Raw genomic sequence first — 15,650 nt, 5'->3', positions numbered from 1 at the left:
GGTATAATTGCCTTAATATTGCCAATTATTTAAAAAAAATGATTAGTAATTCCTCGCTTAAAATATGCATGCCACATTATTGACACAAAAGTTTGCAACCAAAAATGCTTGAAGTATAAGTCTGCAACCAAAATGTGCTTGAACAAGATATTTTTGTGTATTGAACGTTATCTTCGGATTTGCAAACTAAACCATTTGTACAGCATTAACAGAAGCATATTTTATTATTGTTAAATGCAGTTCAAAACTTACAAATTCGAATAAATTAGGAGAAAAACCGACCAGAACAGTCACATGTCAAATTTCAAAATATCTACATGATCAGTTTATATCTTCAATAACTTCGTCAAAACAGAATCTAGGATGCTGAAACCTTAAACCGAGTGTGGCATATATATTGCATTATGGAATAGACATACTAATGAACTTCAAAATAACAAAGAAACCCACTTGCCTGGCAAAAATTCGTCCGCCCGTTTCAAAAAATCACGCCGTGTTCGACATTTTGTCAAGTTTGCAACCAATTCGCTCGCTTGAACCAAGTGTGTAACCACTTCACGTCCTGCCCCTTGTTTTTATGAGGTAAAGCCGTGAAAGATACACGTACGAGAACAACACTGCACGGTCACCTGCTTCCTTCTTTTAACATGGCCATCCCCCGTCGAATGTTTGCTCATTGGAAGAATTTATATGTAGTAGAGCAGAATAATTCAATTTTACGAGGTCCTTTGGTAATGAAAACTGATGGCTAAAGTGATTACAGAATGTGAGATTTGAAACCTAGATGCGAATACTTACGGCTGAAAATAACAAAGGGCAATAACTGAAAAATAATGCAGGACAGGTTATCATTCTTGTGTGCTGCGCACTCCTCCTCAATATCTCTATCCACCTATGAAGTTTCAAGTTGATAACTCTAACACTTTTTGAGATAAGCTCCGGACAAAAAGTATGAACAATAACAAAGGGCAATAACACAAAAATTATAAAGGGTAGAGTTATCATTCCTGCGCACAGCAATCCGTCTCAATAAGATATATCCACCTATGAACTTTCATAATGACATCTCAAAGACTTTTTTAGTTATGCTTCACTCAGGTGAAAAATTAAGTATGAAAAATAACAAAGGGCAATAACTAAAACAAATGAAGGGTAGAGTTATCACTCTTGTGCACTGCACACCTCCTCAGTGAGTACTATCCACTTATGAAGTTTCATGTTAATATCTCAAAGGCTTTTGAGTTATGCTCTGGACAAAAATTAAGTTTGAAAAAAATAACAAAGGTCAATAACTGAAATACTATGCAGGGTAGAGTTATCATTCTTGTGCACTGCACTCCTCCTTAATATAACATCGACCTAAAAAGCGCGAATAAAACTTCATAACATTATTTCCATTGATTTCAATGCGTTTTAGTCATGCGATAAAAAGATGTTCATATGGAAGCCTCGGAGGGTCACTTTTGAGTTTCGACTTACGGATGTTTTTACTTTTGTTTTTCGACTTTTGACTTTTGATTTGTGACTTACGTCTTATGACTTACCCATTTTACACGTGCCTTAGAAGCTGAAAGCAGCAACTTTGGTTTCAGGTATGCTTTTAAACGTTTTAAATAATTTCATTGAGATTTGTCATGGAGGTAAGGATGTGTTAAGGAGGGAATTTAATGTTATTTGATATAATACAATAGTGGTAATATATCACAGACTTTAATTCCACAAGTGTGACTGTGTGTTTTGTTGCTATCTGCTATGTTCTAAATATGTTCACTATATTAGTGCTTATACATTTTTTGTCCTCATCACAAAATTTGTCCATGAGTAACAAACAAATAACTGTTTCACAAGTAGACAGGGAATACAAGTTTTACGTCTTTAAATGGCATGGTGCACAGTATTAAACATGTATCGCAGTTCAGGATTTTATTGAGCTATCACAGAATCAGTTTGTCTCTGAAGTACTTAGATGGTGTTGACCAATTTCATATAGAGTGGCAAGTGCTATGTTCATACACACAAGTGCAAAGTTAACTTATAATTGTGATCGAGCACCATTTGCATTTAGCCTCAATGTCTAATTTTGTTCTATATTTTAACAATTGAGAAAAGAACACTTAAGAACAAACATAGATAAAGATCTAGTTAGAAGAAAATATCCTACTAGTATTTTGACTGTTATATTTTTTTCGCACCCATCAATCTTTGAAAGACGGAGCTAAGAGATTTACCCATTTTATATAGTACAATGAATGTACATTGTATAAAGATTTAGATAAAATATATACTCTTATTTCAGACACAACTACTGGACAAAAGGTAACGAGGATGAAAACCTTGATGTTGATCTGTGTCTTCATCATTATATGTTCGGCATTACCAAAGCTACCGTGCCAAGATACATACCCTTAACATTTATAACAAACAAAACTCTGCTGATAATAGTGTACTTTCTGGTACGGCATGGCATTACGACGTCATTTAGTACAGTGAATAGAATTTCTAAACGCTTAAATATTAAAAAGGCGTAATGGAATATATACTCCTTTTGAGACTGTGTCTGATATTATAAACAGTGAAATAGAAACAAGTGGGCATGGCATAGATACCGTACAATATGGCGAAGGTTAATGCTGGATTACCACATGTACGTCAAGGGGGACGATGTCATGGAAATAATGAGAGCGCTTGATCCAGATGGTATTGAGATGCGGAAAGCTCATCGCTTATGCCGACGCGTATACTACGCCAAAGGACCAGTTTTATATGACATATGGACGGTTAAGACAAACTTAAACCATAAGGATTTTGTATCCATGGTGCTGTGAATGGGTATAGTAGAAAAATAATATGGTTAGAGGTTTCGGACTCAAGTAACGACCCACACCTTATTGCAAGATACTTTTAGACACCTTTACTGAACATTACCAAGTCCCCTCCTACCCACCCATTACTACTTTGTAATGTTGGTACGGAAAACTGCATTGCTTTACTATTGCAGCAATATTTCAGACACGATTCTACAGATCCGATTGCTGGTACTCGAAGCGTTGTAGTTGGAAAAGCACATCTAACCAACGCATTGAGAAGTGGTGGTGTACATTACGACAAAATGGAATCCATTGGTGGAATTTTTTTCAAAGACTTACGCGATACATGTGTATTTAATGATCTGGACCCGATACAATGTAAGAACTTAAAATTTTGCTTCATGGATCTCATACAAACCGAGTAAGACCGGATTGCACATGAAATAAGGCAACAAACGAGTTCTTCTGTTATTTGTGGTAAACCTGACACACTGTTTTTTGTACAAGGTCTGTATGAAACTCACAACTCACAGTTTACTTGAGAGACTTATATATTTGCAAAACAAGACACTGTGAGAAATTCGTAGAATTAGCACCCCTTCTGAAGCCAGATCTACAGATGCCATTGGACGCTGTTTCAATACTACAACTGTGTACCGAGTTGAACGATTTAATTTTGAGAATAGATTTAATATAAATACGCTTTAAAACGGCTTATACTGACTTTTTTTGGTGTTTTTGATGTATATTAGGTTACTACAGGTAAAGTTTAAAAAAAAAAAAATGTTTTAAAATCATAAAGACGATAGTCTACGATTTCACTTCATTATAGGGGGTTTTTTTTAAGTTTAAGGGGTTTAATAGAGAAAAATTACAAATATTTTTGGTAATTATCTTTTAATTAAAACCACTCAATTTTGCACTGAAAGGGGAAATTGAAAAATTTCAGAAAGTTTCCTTTACGTGACAATTTTACTTTAACAAGCCCCTTAAATTTTCCAAAAATTATGTTAATTTAAAATTCAAACGTCTTTTTTCTTTGAAAAACAAATGAAAACCAACTTTATAGGAGTTTAAAGGGTTTTTTTAAAAAGGGAATATTTTAGATTGTTTTTTCCAAAAATAATTTTTTGATTTTTGTAATAAATCCCGACTTTTTTTTCCCCGTTTTTTTAGCTTTTGCCTTGGGGATTTTTCACTTATAATTCTTTAAACTTTTTTTTATGATTTTTATCTTTTGACTTTTGATTTTAAAACTTTTGCCATTTGCTGTTTCCCCTTTTTTGGGCCCGGGTATAAACATTAGTTTTACTTGATTTTAGATTAATGCAAAATAAACAAATTTGTGATACAATCACCAAACGCAAGGGAGCACATCAGCCGAGAGTGGTGTTGAAGTCATATAATGTGTACAAGTACATTTAGTCACTAGCCTCATTTTTGCATTAGAATTATTGCATTCATGTTTTTATCATAGTTGATCTTTTTTACATGAAGAATCAACATCAATTGTATGTATGAAATCATATGTATAGAAGTTTCAATTCAGGACATTTATTTATAAGTGCCGTCTGCAGCATTGAGTATTAAAGTAAATAAACTATTCTTGATAAATAACGAATTTTTTATTCAGATTAAACTGTTCTGAGCTAGTTTCTAGATGTGTAGCTTTATTACAAATTTTTATTAGCATTTTACATCTTGAAATAGATTTTTTAATTTCTTTTTTTGGAATTTTAGTCAGGGTTTGACTGGTACCTTTTTTTCCGTGCTGATTTTTAAAGAGGGTACAAGCGCTGGGAAATTATAAACTTTTAAATTAAAAGGGGAATTTATGCGGAATTTTATGAAAGGGTTTTTGAAATTTTTGTTTTACGGGGCAGCGGGGGAAAAATTTTGATATTTTCGCGAGCCCGAAGGTGGGATTTGAGATTTTTATTTTCCAAAAGGAAATTTTAAAAAAAATGCTAGCCTCAGAAAGCATTTCAAAAAAAATTTTTTACTTTTATTATATACCTTTTCGTTTTTTTAGTAAAAATGATTTTAATTATACTACACTTCTATTATAAGAAATTTCAGGAAATGAAAAATAAATTTATGAGTGACGAATGAATAACGTAATTTATGCAAAACCGGCGACGCCATGCTACGTAAGACACAGCTAAGATCGGAACCAACGTCAAAAATAATCGGGCATTTCCATATATGGTTCCGTATTTGTCACTAACATAATACAGAATTTTCTATCCGTTGGGAGAAAATTTATAGGTATAAAATAAAATTTAGAGAAAACGGTTTTGACACAAATATGACTTGAAAACTCTTGATGATTTCTACTTCAAACTTGTACTTATTTACATTATCATATTAAATCTGGTCCTGAATGATAAAAATACATTGTCCTCATTTGTTGACAATTTATTATTGTGTTATTGTAACTTTGTTATAACCAAAATAAACTTGCAATTTACTACCGGAATAAACAGTATCTAAATGTCACAGAGAATTTATTTATCTATGTAGAGATAGTGTTCCATTAAAATTATAAGTAAGAGGTTGAAATAAGCCAAGTAGAAATAGAATAGCAATCACTATAGAAGTAAACTGTGTGGAACCAGCCAACTCCCTCAACAGACAACCTAAATATAACTCTACCGAGAGACCACACTACCAAAGGTTTGTACCTCACGGTCTAGACCGTGACAGGTTGGCAGAGCTATCAATATTTTATTTGAATAAATGCGTTTAAACAGATAACAACAAACATTTTAATTCTACAACCGTGCTTTATTTTGTTTAACAAAATTTTTGTCTTATAAGAAAACAAATGTATTAGATAATAATAATTATGCAAAACAAACTGCATTTGAGCTTCGTTACATTTAATTTTAAAAAAAGAGATAAGAAATACAGAGGTAAGCACTTTTTTTTTCAAAATAGCACATATGCCTTACACTAAGGAACAGCTTAAAATAAACACTGCCATCAACACTTCAAGTATTTACGTCACGGAAGGCATATATACGATATTTCTACAAAACAACACATTGTTGATACGTTACTGATAAAAACTAAGAAAATCATGAGTGTTCTAACGAAGCTTTTGAAAACATAAGATAAATTATGTAAACTAGCAACGCTAGAGTGTCTGCATTATTATTGAAGTCAAGATTTTTAAAATCATTGTCAGAGCGTTATTTCTTCTTTTCTAAATGTCAAAAGAGAGAAAAAACAAACACAGTCTCTAGCCAAACATTTCCTAGTTAACTTTAAGAAACTGTATCCATTGTATAATGTATATATTAAATAACGTTCACAAGTTTTTTTGTGTTTTTTTTCGAAGAATGGCCGATTTTATATGTAATGGAAATCTCATAGTCTTTCGTAATCAGCATACCCCCAACCAACAGCATGTCGAAAAAGGGAATGTTTAATTTAGGAGAACGATTAATGTTATAATCAAAAGTTTTGTTTACAACACAATGCACTCTGTCTCGCCGAGATATATCTGCCAGTAAATTCAAGTTGCATTCAACAGTTTTGAGATAATTATGAGCTTAACAAAATCTAAGATTGAAAAAAAAAACAACCACAACAACAACAACAACAAAAACAACAAAGGGGACTTTCTAAAATTCATGATAGCTATGATATCTTTCTGTCTCGCCAAGCTATATGAACATGCAAAGTTTGATTTCGATACCTTTCATATAAGTTTTAAAATTTACAATGGGCAAATACTGAAAATTATGAAAGCCAGAGTAATGAATTCATGATTTTTCACACTTTTCTCAGTCTCACCATGACCTGTCTATCGACCATATTGGAGCTATGGACAGTATAAAATAAACATGGCGGGACGTGACATTGCGTGTTCCCAATAAAGCGTCGACAATAAGTGGTGGGGTTAAAATTATCGAGCGTCTGAAACAAGTGTGAAAAGGTTAACACTCGTACTCCGAAAATGTCTGAATATTTCCATAGACGATAACGAAGAAAACCAAATCACCAGTGTTTGGATATTTTGCATTTGCTAAACTGTACTACTTTCCACTCGGAACGAACGCTGTTTTGCAATGTCTTCTAAACTGGATCCGAAAACTTGACAAATATGTATTGCTGATGCTCTTGCAACTGCTTTGTAGTTGAAACCATTCGGCAGCAAGTCCTTAATTCCTACAAGGGAGCTAGCTTTTTTCTAAAATTTTAAAATTTTAAATTAAATTTAAAAATTAGTTTTAAACCCCAATTTAAATGAAATACAAATTTTAACAAAAAGAAATACAAAAAATCACTAACAAAAGTTTTTTAAAACAAATTAAAATGTATTTTACTTGGTAGGGGTCCTAATTTTTTTTGATACGAACAAGTGAAAATAAAGTTTTATATTTTTTTCATTTTCTGATTTTTGGGGCCAAAATTTTAAAACCCCTTTTGAAAAAAAACATTTTTAAAATTTAAAAATGGGGAAAATTCAAATTTTTGGAAACCACTCGTACGAAACTTTGGGCAATTTTTCCTTTGATGTCAACACTTAATAAGGTGTTTAAATTTTATAGGAAACCTGAAATTTGTTTTTTTAAAAAAGATTTTTTATGAAAAATTTTTACCCCAAATTTTAAAATCCCAAAAAAAGGCATAATTTGATAACAATGCAATTCAGAGATTTCTAACTTAGAGCATGTTCTAAACAAGTGTGTGAAGTTTCAAAGCTGTATAATTTATTGTTTTTGAAATACCATGTTTCATGAATCTTCTTAGCTACAAATTTCTTTGTCAAAATAAGGCCTATAATTTGGTCTATATTCAATATGACATGGACAAAGAATGAACTACTGGTGAAAACCGATTGAAACCTCAGCAAACAACAATGCAAGACTGATTTGGATTTAAAACTGGAACCCATATAAAAAATAAAGCGTTTGATTCATACATTGAATGTCAATTTGAGATTATATATCCCTGTTCCGGAAATCAAAATAAAAAAATGGATACCAAATGCAATGCAAAGCAAGCAAAGTATTTTGTTTTCTTAATCAATTAAAAATGCTTATATAAGAATAATATTCTGTTCTTGCATATGAGCCCACATATTTTGTTTTTTAAATAAGTCTCCAGGAAACTTAAGTAAATGAACTTACCTCGTCTGAATTGTTGTCATAGTCTGCCATATTTTCCTTAGAAATTATGAGGTTAACACGTGGGACAATAACAAAATCCATAAGTCAAAAATCAAAAGTCATAAATCAAAAGTCATAAATCAAAAGTCATAAATCAAAAGTCATAAGAAAATAAATCTATAAGTCGAAACTCAAAAGTGACCCTCCAAGGCTTCCATATGTTCACAAATGTTGTTGTATATAGTACTTTCAACAACGACAATGGAAATAATCACCTTCTTCCATCGCGAAAATTCGAACTTGATATAAATCCTATTATCATAACGAATAGTAAGTATACAAGTATTTTTAAGGCTTTGAGAAGTGCTTGACATTAGATGAAATTTCACACATTTTTTCACGAAACAACCCAAAAGTCTAGACGTAATGGTCACTTAAATTTAGTCTAGAACATTAATCGCTCAAAACTGCTTTACGCTTTTCATTTGAAATTCTGCGGGGTTCGAATGTTTGAAAACAAAACAAAAACGCCTTTTTGAGATTTTAACTATGCTTGTACTGCTTTAATCCGTTTTGAAATCGGTTTTGAAAGAACAGAACTGGCTTAGAAAATATGAATTGGCATCAGTTTATTTATGTGTATTTATGTGTAACGCCATTCAACTCCTTGTCACTCACAGGTCACGTGGGATGGCCACGCTGAGTATTAGTTGATTTGTAGGGCTTTCCTTCACTCTCACTAATAACAAACATTTATATAACGACTAAAATTTACGACTTGAAGTTTCAATGTCTCTCACTGTCCTGATAGTGTTCAGCATCTTTGATAATCTACTCGTATGTTGCTGAATTCAAGGATGTGTGTGTGACCTCACCTATTTATCCTTTTTACCATCTTATAATGTAATTCAACCATCTTGACTTCAAAGCAACAATATTATACAAAAACCTGGGATTGTTTTTATATCGTTGATGTTTTAGAATGCAAGAGATCATGCAGCTATTTCACTTTTGTATCGCTATTCTGTATAAATGCAACAATGATTTACAGAAAAAAGGTAATTCAAAATGGTCCATTAAAAGATGATAAATACTCAATAATTTATGAGAAGAAGTCAATAATTTGTTTTTACGTGTATTTCACTTATATAAAGCTAACTAATTCTCTTTACAAAAAGAAATTAAATGAAATAGTACGACCTACATATGCCGTTTACTAAGTTCATTGATAATTCATTTGATTACAAATATAAAGCTGTCATACATACACGAGTGTGCACCCAAAGACAATCTCAATTTCCATCAAGGCACATTAATTATTCCTCAGAAACGACAATGTTTTTCCTTCTAAGGGGCAACATTAGTTTTATAATGATTATGGTTTTAGAGCATGAAAGATGCTTATCACACATAGTATTCACTAAATATATACTTATTGCAAAAAAAGCAACAGAAGCAAAAGATGGTGCAGTAATATGGCCAATGAATTAAAAATAAATTGATGTTGTTCAACTGCGACAGTATATTCAGTAAATGATTAAATAAGATATTCGATGGCTGACACAATAGACGAATCCAATGCAATGTAGCGTTTGATATATCTTGAAACATATAATTTTCATAGTTTTCAGATAAACCAAAACATCATCTTGAATTTATCATTGAACATCACAATACGGTGTATAGTTAGTAAAAAGCTTCATTAAACTATCCTTTGTAATTCTTTACTTTTTATTGTTCCGATCGGTTGTTTTTATTTGTTTGGGTCGTCAGACCAAACAAATAATGGTAGCGAAATTTCAGACTCTAATGCTGTTAATTGCAAGTGCCGTAAGTAGTCAGCTTTTTTGAAGCGGTTACTTCCCTTTATATGTAACACTTAGGCTGAAAAATTTAGGGGAGATCACTGCGTAAATATGGTCACATAACAGGCGGATTAATTTTCAAGCAAAATATTCCTGAATGGTCGAATATTTCTAATATTGTTTTATTCATGCTTATAGTAAGCGCCATGATTATTTACACAAGTGTTAAACAACAGTTAGCGTCGTTACAAACCCTGAATAGAATAATATGGTTTTCTTCAGGCCGTTAACATTTAAATTCACCGTAGCCGAGGGGTTTGCGCACTCGCTTAGGAAGCGAGAGGTCTGGAGTTCAAATCCCAATTACAACAAGTCATTTTTTTTTTCAAATTGTTCAAGTCAAATAAACATTGGATCGAATATCAGTGTTGCAATTAGTCTTATTGCCAATCTACTACAATTAAAACGTTTGAAAGCATTGGTGGCACTATACAAAAACAAATTGTTTTATAATCTCACAACCTTCACCTTTCTGACATTCTGAGACCCAAACAAATTCAGCGCCTTCTCTGCTTTGATTTGCATGCGTCTCCGTATTCTCTTACACTCCTCCGATCGTTCGATGCACTCTGTCTTGTAAGTTGTCTGTATTTAGGATGTGAGCTTTTGTTTGGTTTCGATTCCAGTACCAATTTTATAGATAGGCCTTCGTTTTCAAGAGCGGTATTTTCGGGATATTTATCATACGGTTTCATATCCACTATAACAACATCGTCGTGAAATTCTTCTTCTTGTTTATCTGTGAATAATTTTGTTTCTACATTTGCACGATCCGTGTCATCAATTGCAACGGCACCTTCAAGGCCCTGGCTGTCGATATCACTTTCAATGTTTGGACTATCAGTACTTTCATCGATATTAGGAGAATGTTGTTTCCCTTCATCATTCACGCCACCATGTTTCATCTGAAACCAGTGCTTCACTAGCCACAGTTGAATATTATGTAAAGCATACAATTTTCCCTTTCTTTTGACAACATCCAACACTGGTAATTTACTAGGGTCGCGGTGTTTGGATAAGAAGATTTTTAATTCATCTTCACCTGATCGGGAAAATCCATAAATTTTATCAGCGCTGTAACGAATTGTCGACAGCTCTACGGATTTGATATTATTGAATTCTTCAGTAGACCCTTTATGACGTAACCTGACATCCTCGCCCTCTGTTGTAGTTGTCATTTTCAAATTTTCTAATTTTCCAAATTGTACAGGTACCTTTAACAAAACATTTTCAGTTTCCTCCAAGAAAGCTGCAAACCCTTTCAACACCCACAGTTCTCTGTTGTCTTTGCAAAAATAAATTTCATCCTTCTTTACTACTGTTATTTTTGGTATTTTATCGTTTATTTTGTATCGTTTATTTCGTAGACCATCTAATGTGTCGCTTAAACGTGTACCGTCATCGAATGTATCATCAAGTACATCTTGTGTGTATCGTATAAACCTCACTTCTAATTCTTTTCTGTTTCTAGGCATACTTTACTCTTGATCTGTTTGAAGTAAAAGTGTGCTTGATTTAAAAAATATCAAAGTGTAAAATAAATCTTTAAAAGATTCTTATCGTAAGAGTAAGTATAAGGTTGAAAATTGTCTTCTCTTGCGAAGTTGAGATCGTGACGTCAGTCGACTCTTCTGGCATATGTAACAACGTTTATAGCTAATGCAATTATTCATATTACTTAAAAATCTTATATAAAATGAGTGTTTTACGATCCTAACCTGCTAGGGGACGATACAGACAGCTCCAGTTCAGATGAATGGTGCGGTGAAGAAAGTTTTGAATCGATATGTAATGTAATACTATTTAGATACGGTTAAATGATCAATAGATATTGTTTCATTGTATCTTTCTATAAGAGATTATATGTATTACAATAAACCCAAACTCTGTCATTATTTATGTATAAGTCTGAATGCGGATATTAACCATATAGGCGACGATCTACACTTTCGTCAGGAAAGTGAAAAATATAAAAATTATCTTGCCTGCCGGCAAATTAAAACAATCCCATGGACATATTTATTTGTACTATAGCAACTACGAGAGTCAAAAGCAAAGAACTTATAATCAGGAAGTGCCTCCCCGCGTAGAACTGTCCCCTCCCTTATCCATTCAAGTTATGCCCCTGATACTTGTAGTTAAAACATATATGTCATATGAAACAGTTATTTTAGAATGACTAAATAGAGAGAAACAAAGAGTCCATAAAGAACGCACAAAACGTCAAATTTGAAAATGTTGCAGGCTGTTAATTGATTGATTGTGCCTGTTCATTGACGATACTGTCAAGAACATACTACCTACCGTCCATGCCACCATATCTAGCACCAGCTTAAGCAGAATTCAACATTTAATCATGGTTATGGTGATTTAGAAACATCTGCAGATGTGTTCATACGGCGGTTATCATGGAACTTTCAATGTGACACATTAATTAGTGTCATTCCATGAAACGCGGCGTATGGTCCCCAAATTAAAAAATGCGTGTGCCATTAACAAGACAATAACGGGCGAAACTAAATAAAATGAAATTTTGAATGAGGATCAGAGGTGATGAATTAAGCCTCCATATCACATATTAGCTATTGAAAGAAAATTTAACAAGAGCACCGCATAGGGGTGGCAATATACGTCCGAATTCAAATTTGTCTTAAATAAATAAAATTTAAAGTAATCAAAAATGTTTTTAACAAAGAGGATACCCATTTATATTATTTTCCCAAAACATGTTCTATTTAAATTATCAATATTAAGAATAAATTGACAAAAATTCAAAGAAACATATAAAAATATTACACCTGAAGTTCAAAAGCACAAATATTATGCCTGAAAAAATAATCAAAAATCAAGATGCTATGCTTACAGATAATTTCTTTTTTATTACCTCACTTTACATTTATAACATCAATACTAACACAAACATCTATCACAAAACTGATACTTCTACTTTTACAAAGTGATGATACACAAAGTTTTGATATTGATTCAAAATAACTAAACATGGCTTTGACCCTAGAAAGGTCAAACCTGCGCTCTGCACATCGTCTCATTATGGTTAACATTGTTGCCAAAATAGTTTCAATTTCCTTCCACCGGTTCATAAGATATAGACCGGACATGAAAACTCCTATATAAGTCTATAGAAATCAATTAAAATCAATAAATTGTTTTCATTTCTTTCAATTTTGGTTCAAAAGATACAGATCAGACATAGAAACAAAATGACTAAGTGTGACATCATTGACCTTGACGTTAAACCCGCCCTTTACATATCGTCTCATTATGGTTAACATTTCTGCCAAGTAGTTTCAATTTCCTTCCACTGGTTAAAAGAATACAGACCGGACAAGAAAACATATACGTCGAAATTCTGTGGGGCGTATAAAAAGCAGGCCACATATCCTAAGGGTGATTCAACAGTTTTCAAGTGAGGAATACTGGAACCATCCAACTAGAACATATAGCCGAATAGAAAGAACTAAAATACCATAAGTACTTCTAAAATGATGTAGACACAGTTATAATATATTTACATCGTTAAAAATACGCGTACCAATAGCATAAAAACATGATATCCTACCTTTCAAATATGACGTATTTCTAAAAAGCCGAAACGAAATCTTATTAGAAGAAACGAAGTCTAGGTTTCAATTATTCGAACGACTTAATAGCAATGAGTCGTTGGACTATTTAAACGACTTATTTATATGTATTGTGAAATCATTTTTTTTTTTAAATTGTCTGCATTGTTTTTTTCGAAAACGGGACATCAATGATTTGTTCATTGTTTGTTAATTGATTATTGTTTTATATTTAGACTAACAGATTGACAATCAATTGAAAGTGACATTGTCGACCCTTGATAGTATTGATATACAAACAAATAACGTCATGCAGCGTGATATAAATCTAACCGTTTACAATCAACAGACAGACAGATAACTTTATTTCACGCGTGTATATCAAAGTATACAACATGAGGTTTAACAATATTTCGTAGCTATAATAGTGTCCGGTATAAAAAGCAGGTCTATAACATGAATGAATGATACAATAGTTATACTATAAGTTACAGACTAACACAAATGTGTTACTTTGAATATTGAATCGTAATGATAAAATTTTACATGATTCAATATCGTTTTAAAACTCTGATTGACAATCATCTCTGATTAAAGTGATCTAAACATAACTTGAAATGAAAACAAAACCAGAGAAAACAGTTATAAACTTTCAAAGCTTTCTGTCCTGTGAATTATTTAAAGAAAAGTCTTTGCAATGATTATCAATAACATGATTTTTTTGAAAGTTTCTATATCGAGCGATTGATATTTCAAATAATTTTCAAATACATATTTACGCTGCTTTTTGCAAAATTAATATGCAATATTTTTTAAATGAAACATTTGATATAATCCAAGAGTAACAAGTTCTATACAAGTCTATATAAATCAAGTACTCCTTGGGTAGGCCAAAAGTAAAGTGTTCCCTATAAAGTACTTTTAAACTTCCATATGCATGGTTTGTTTGTATAAATGCATATGTGAAGCGGCATTATCCTCCAAAATAGTGTTATTAGTGCTATCTTCTGCCGTAAACAACTCGTTGACAATTATTGCATGGAAGCACAATCAAGCACTGTAGAATCTTTGAGGTGAACTCCTCTTTGAAATCATTGTGCCAAGGAAATTGGTTGGCTACCTGTACATAAATTATGTGTCAACCATTCATTCATAGAAAGTAATCATCTTTTTAGCATGGAAACTCAATTTTAAGGCGGAATTAGGGACCATTTCTCATAATGTAAGTCTCTGAGAAAATCATTACGTGAGTCTGACCTTCTCCACGCAAAAAAAAGATTTATTAGTTATGGACATTTTTCTGTACTAAAACTATGCTATCGGAAGAGCTTTTTCCAGAAACGAGGAAACGCTAAATAATCTATAATATCTACATTATAAAAAATGTTTTGCTATTGCTCATTGTTAAGAAACAAACAACAACATTCACGTAAAAAATTACACGAGCAAAATGATTGTTTCTAAACAAAATGTTTTTAATAGCTATAAAAAGTTACCCTTCTCCACCCACATTAAACACTCATTTGACCATTTTCTTATATAAAAAGCCTTATTCAAAATATCTCTAAAATTTACCACAATGAGGGGCTGTTTCCAAAGTTTGCCTAAAAATTCTTAAAAGTACATGTATATTGGTTGATCTTGCAAAATATAAAAAACTTAAATTACTGTGTAGTTTCTTTTATTAAACTTTGAAAATATCTGGTATCATATTTGCTTTTTAATTTGGTATTATTTAGCAAATAAATACCTACAATAATTATATATTTACAATCAAACATTTTTTTCTTCCATAAGGGATCTGACAGATACATTAATATTGTTAAAAAGGAAAGAAAGAAAACAAAGTTACCCCATATTGGCTTTGAACCCACGTCCCTCAGTTTCACTGCAGTTGACAAGTGATTCTATCAGTGCATTATCAGTTGTCTACCTTAGAAAGAAATCGGTAGTTATTTTCCTTTTATATTTAAGGAACTAAGATAATAATAGGTCAGTTCTCGATATTTGTACTCTAGATCTATAGCACGTGTATAAATATATATAGTGTTGAATATCTAGTGAATATAATTAAAAGTGATAGTCGTTGTTTTAGAAATAGAGCCATTTGTAGGACAAGATATTAAAGTTTGAAGTGATGCAATTCACGACTTTATTGAAAAGATGTTATTGAAGGCCAGGCTATTTTACAATTGTACATATCGACAGCTTGGTGTGAAAGGGTATTATAACTCCTTCTTTATTTCACATGACTTACGACCCTTTCGTACCAAGCTC

General features: G+C 32.2%; 1 protein-coding gene across 1 annotated transcript; it reads right to left on the bottom strand.

The window, feature by feature from the left end:
* Positions 1 to 8,656: 8,656 nt before the first annotated feature.
* Positions 8,657 to 13,516, bottom strand: LOC132743385 (uncharacterized). The gene is made up of 2 exons (XM_060731900.1): positions 13,373 to 13,516; positions 8,657 to 11,281 (listed from the first exon to the last, which is right to left on the bottom strand). Exon 2 carries the CDS (start codon positions 11,265 to 11,267, stop codon positions 10,290 to 10,292), a length of 978 nt encoding a protein of 325 aa, XP_060587883.1. The 5' UTR covers positions 11,268 to 11,281; positions 13,373 to 13,516; the 3' UTR covers positions 8,657 to 10,289.
* Between the last annotated feature and the right edge of the window lie 2,134 nt (positions 13,517 to 15,650).

The sequence above is a fragment of the Ruditapes philippinarum genome, unplaced genomic scaffold (assembly GCF_026571515.1).
Source record: "Ruditapes philippinarum isolate M1 unplaced genomic scaffold, ASM2657151v2 ctg3258_1_1_1_1, whole genome shotgun sequence".
NCBI classification, from domain to species: Eukaryota; Metazoa; Mollusca; class Bivalvia; order Venerida; family Veneridae; genus Ruditapes; species Ruditapes philippinarum.
Note: the sequence above shows the minus strand (reverse complement) of the source record. Positions and strands in the feature narration are given on the sequence as shown.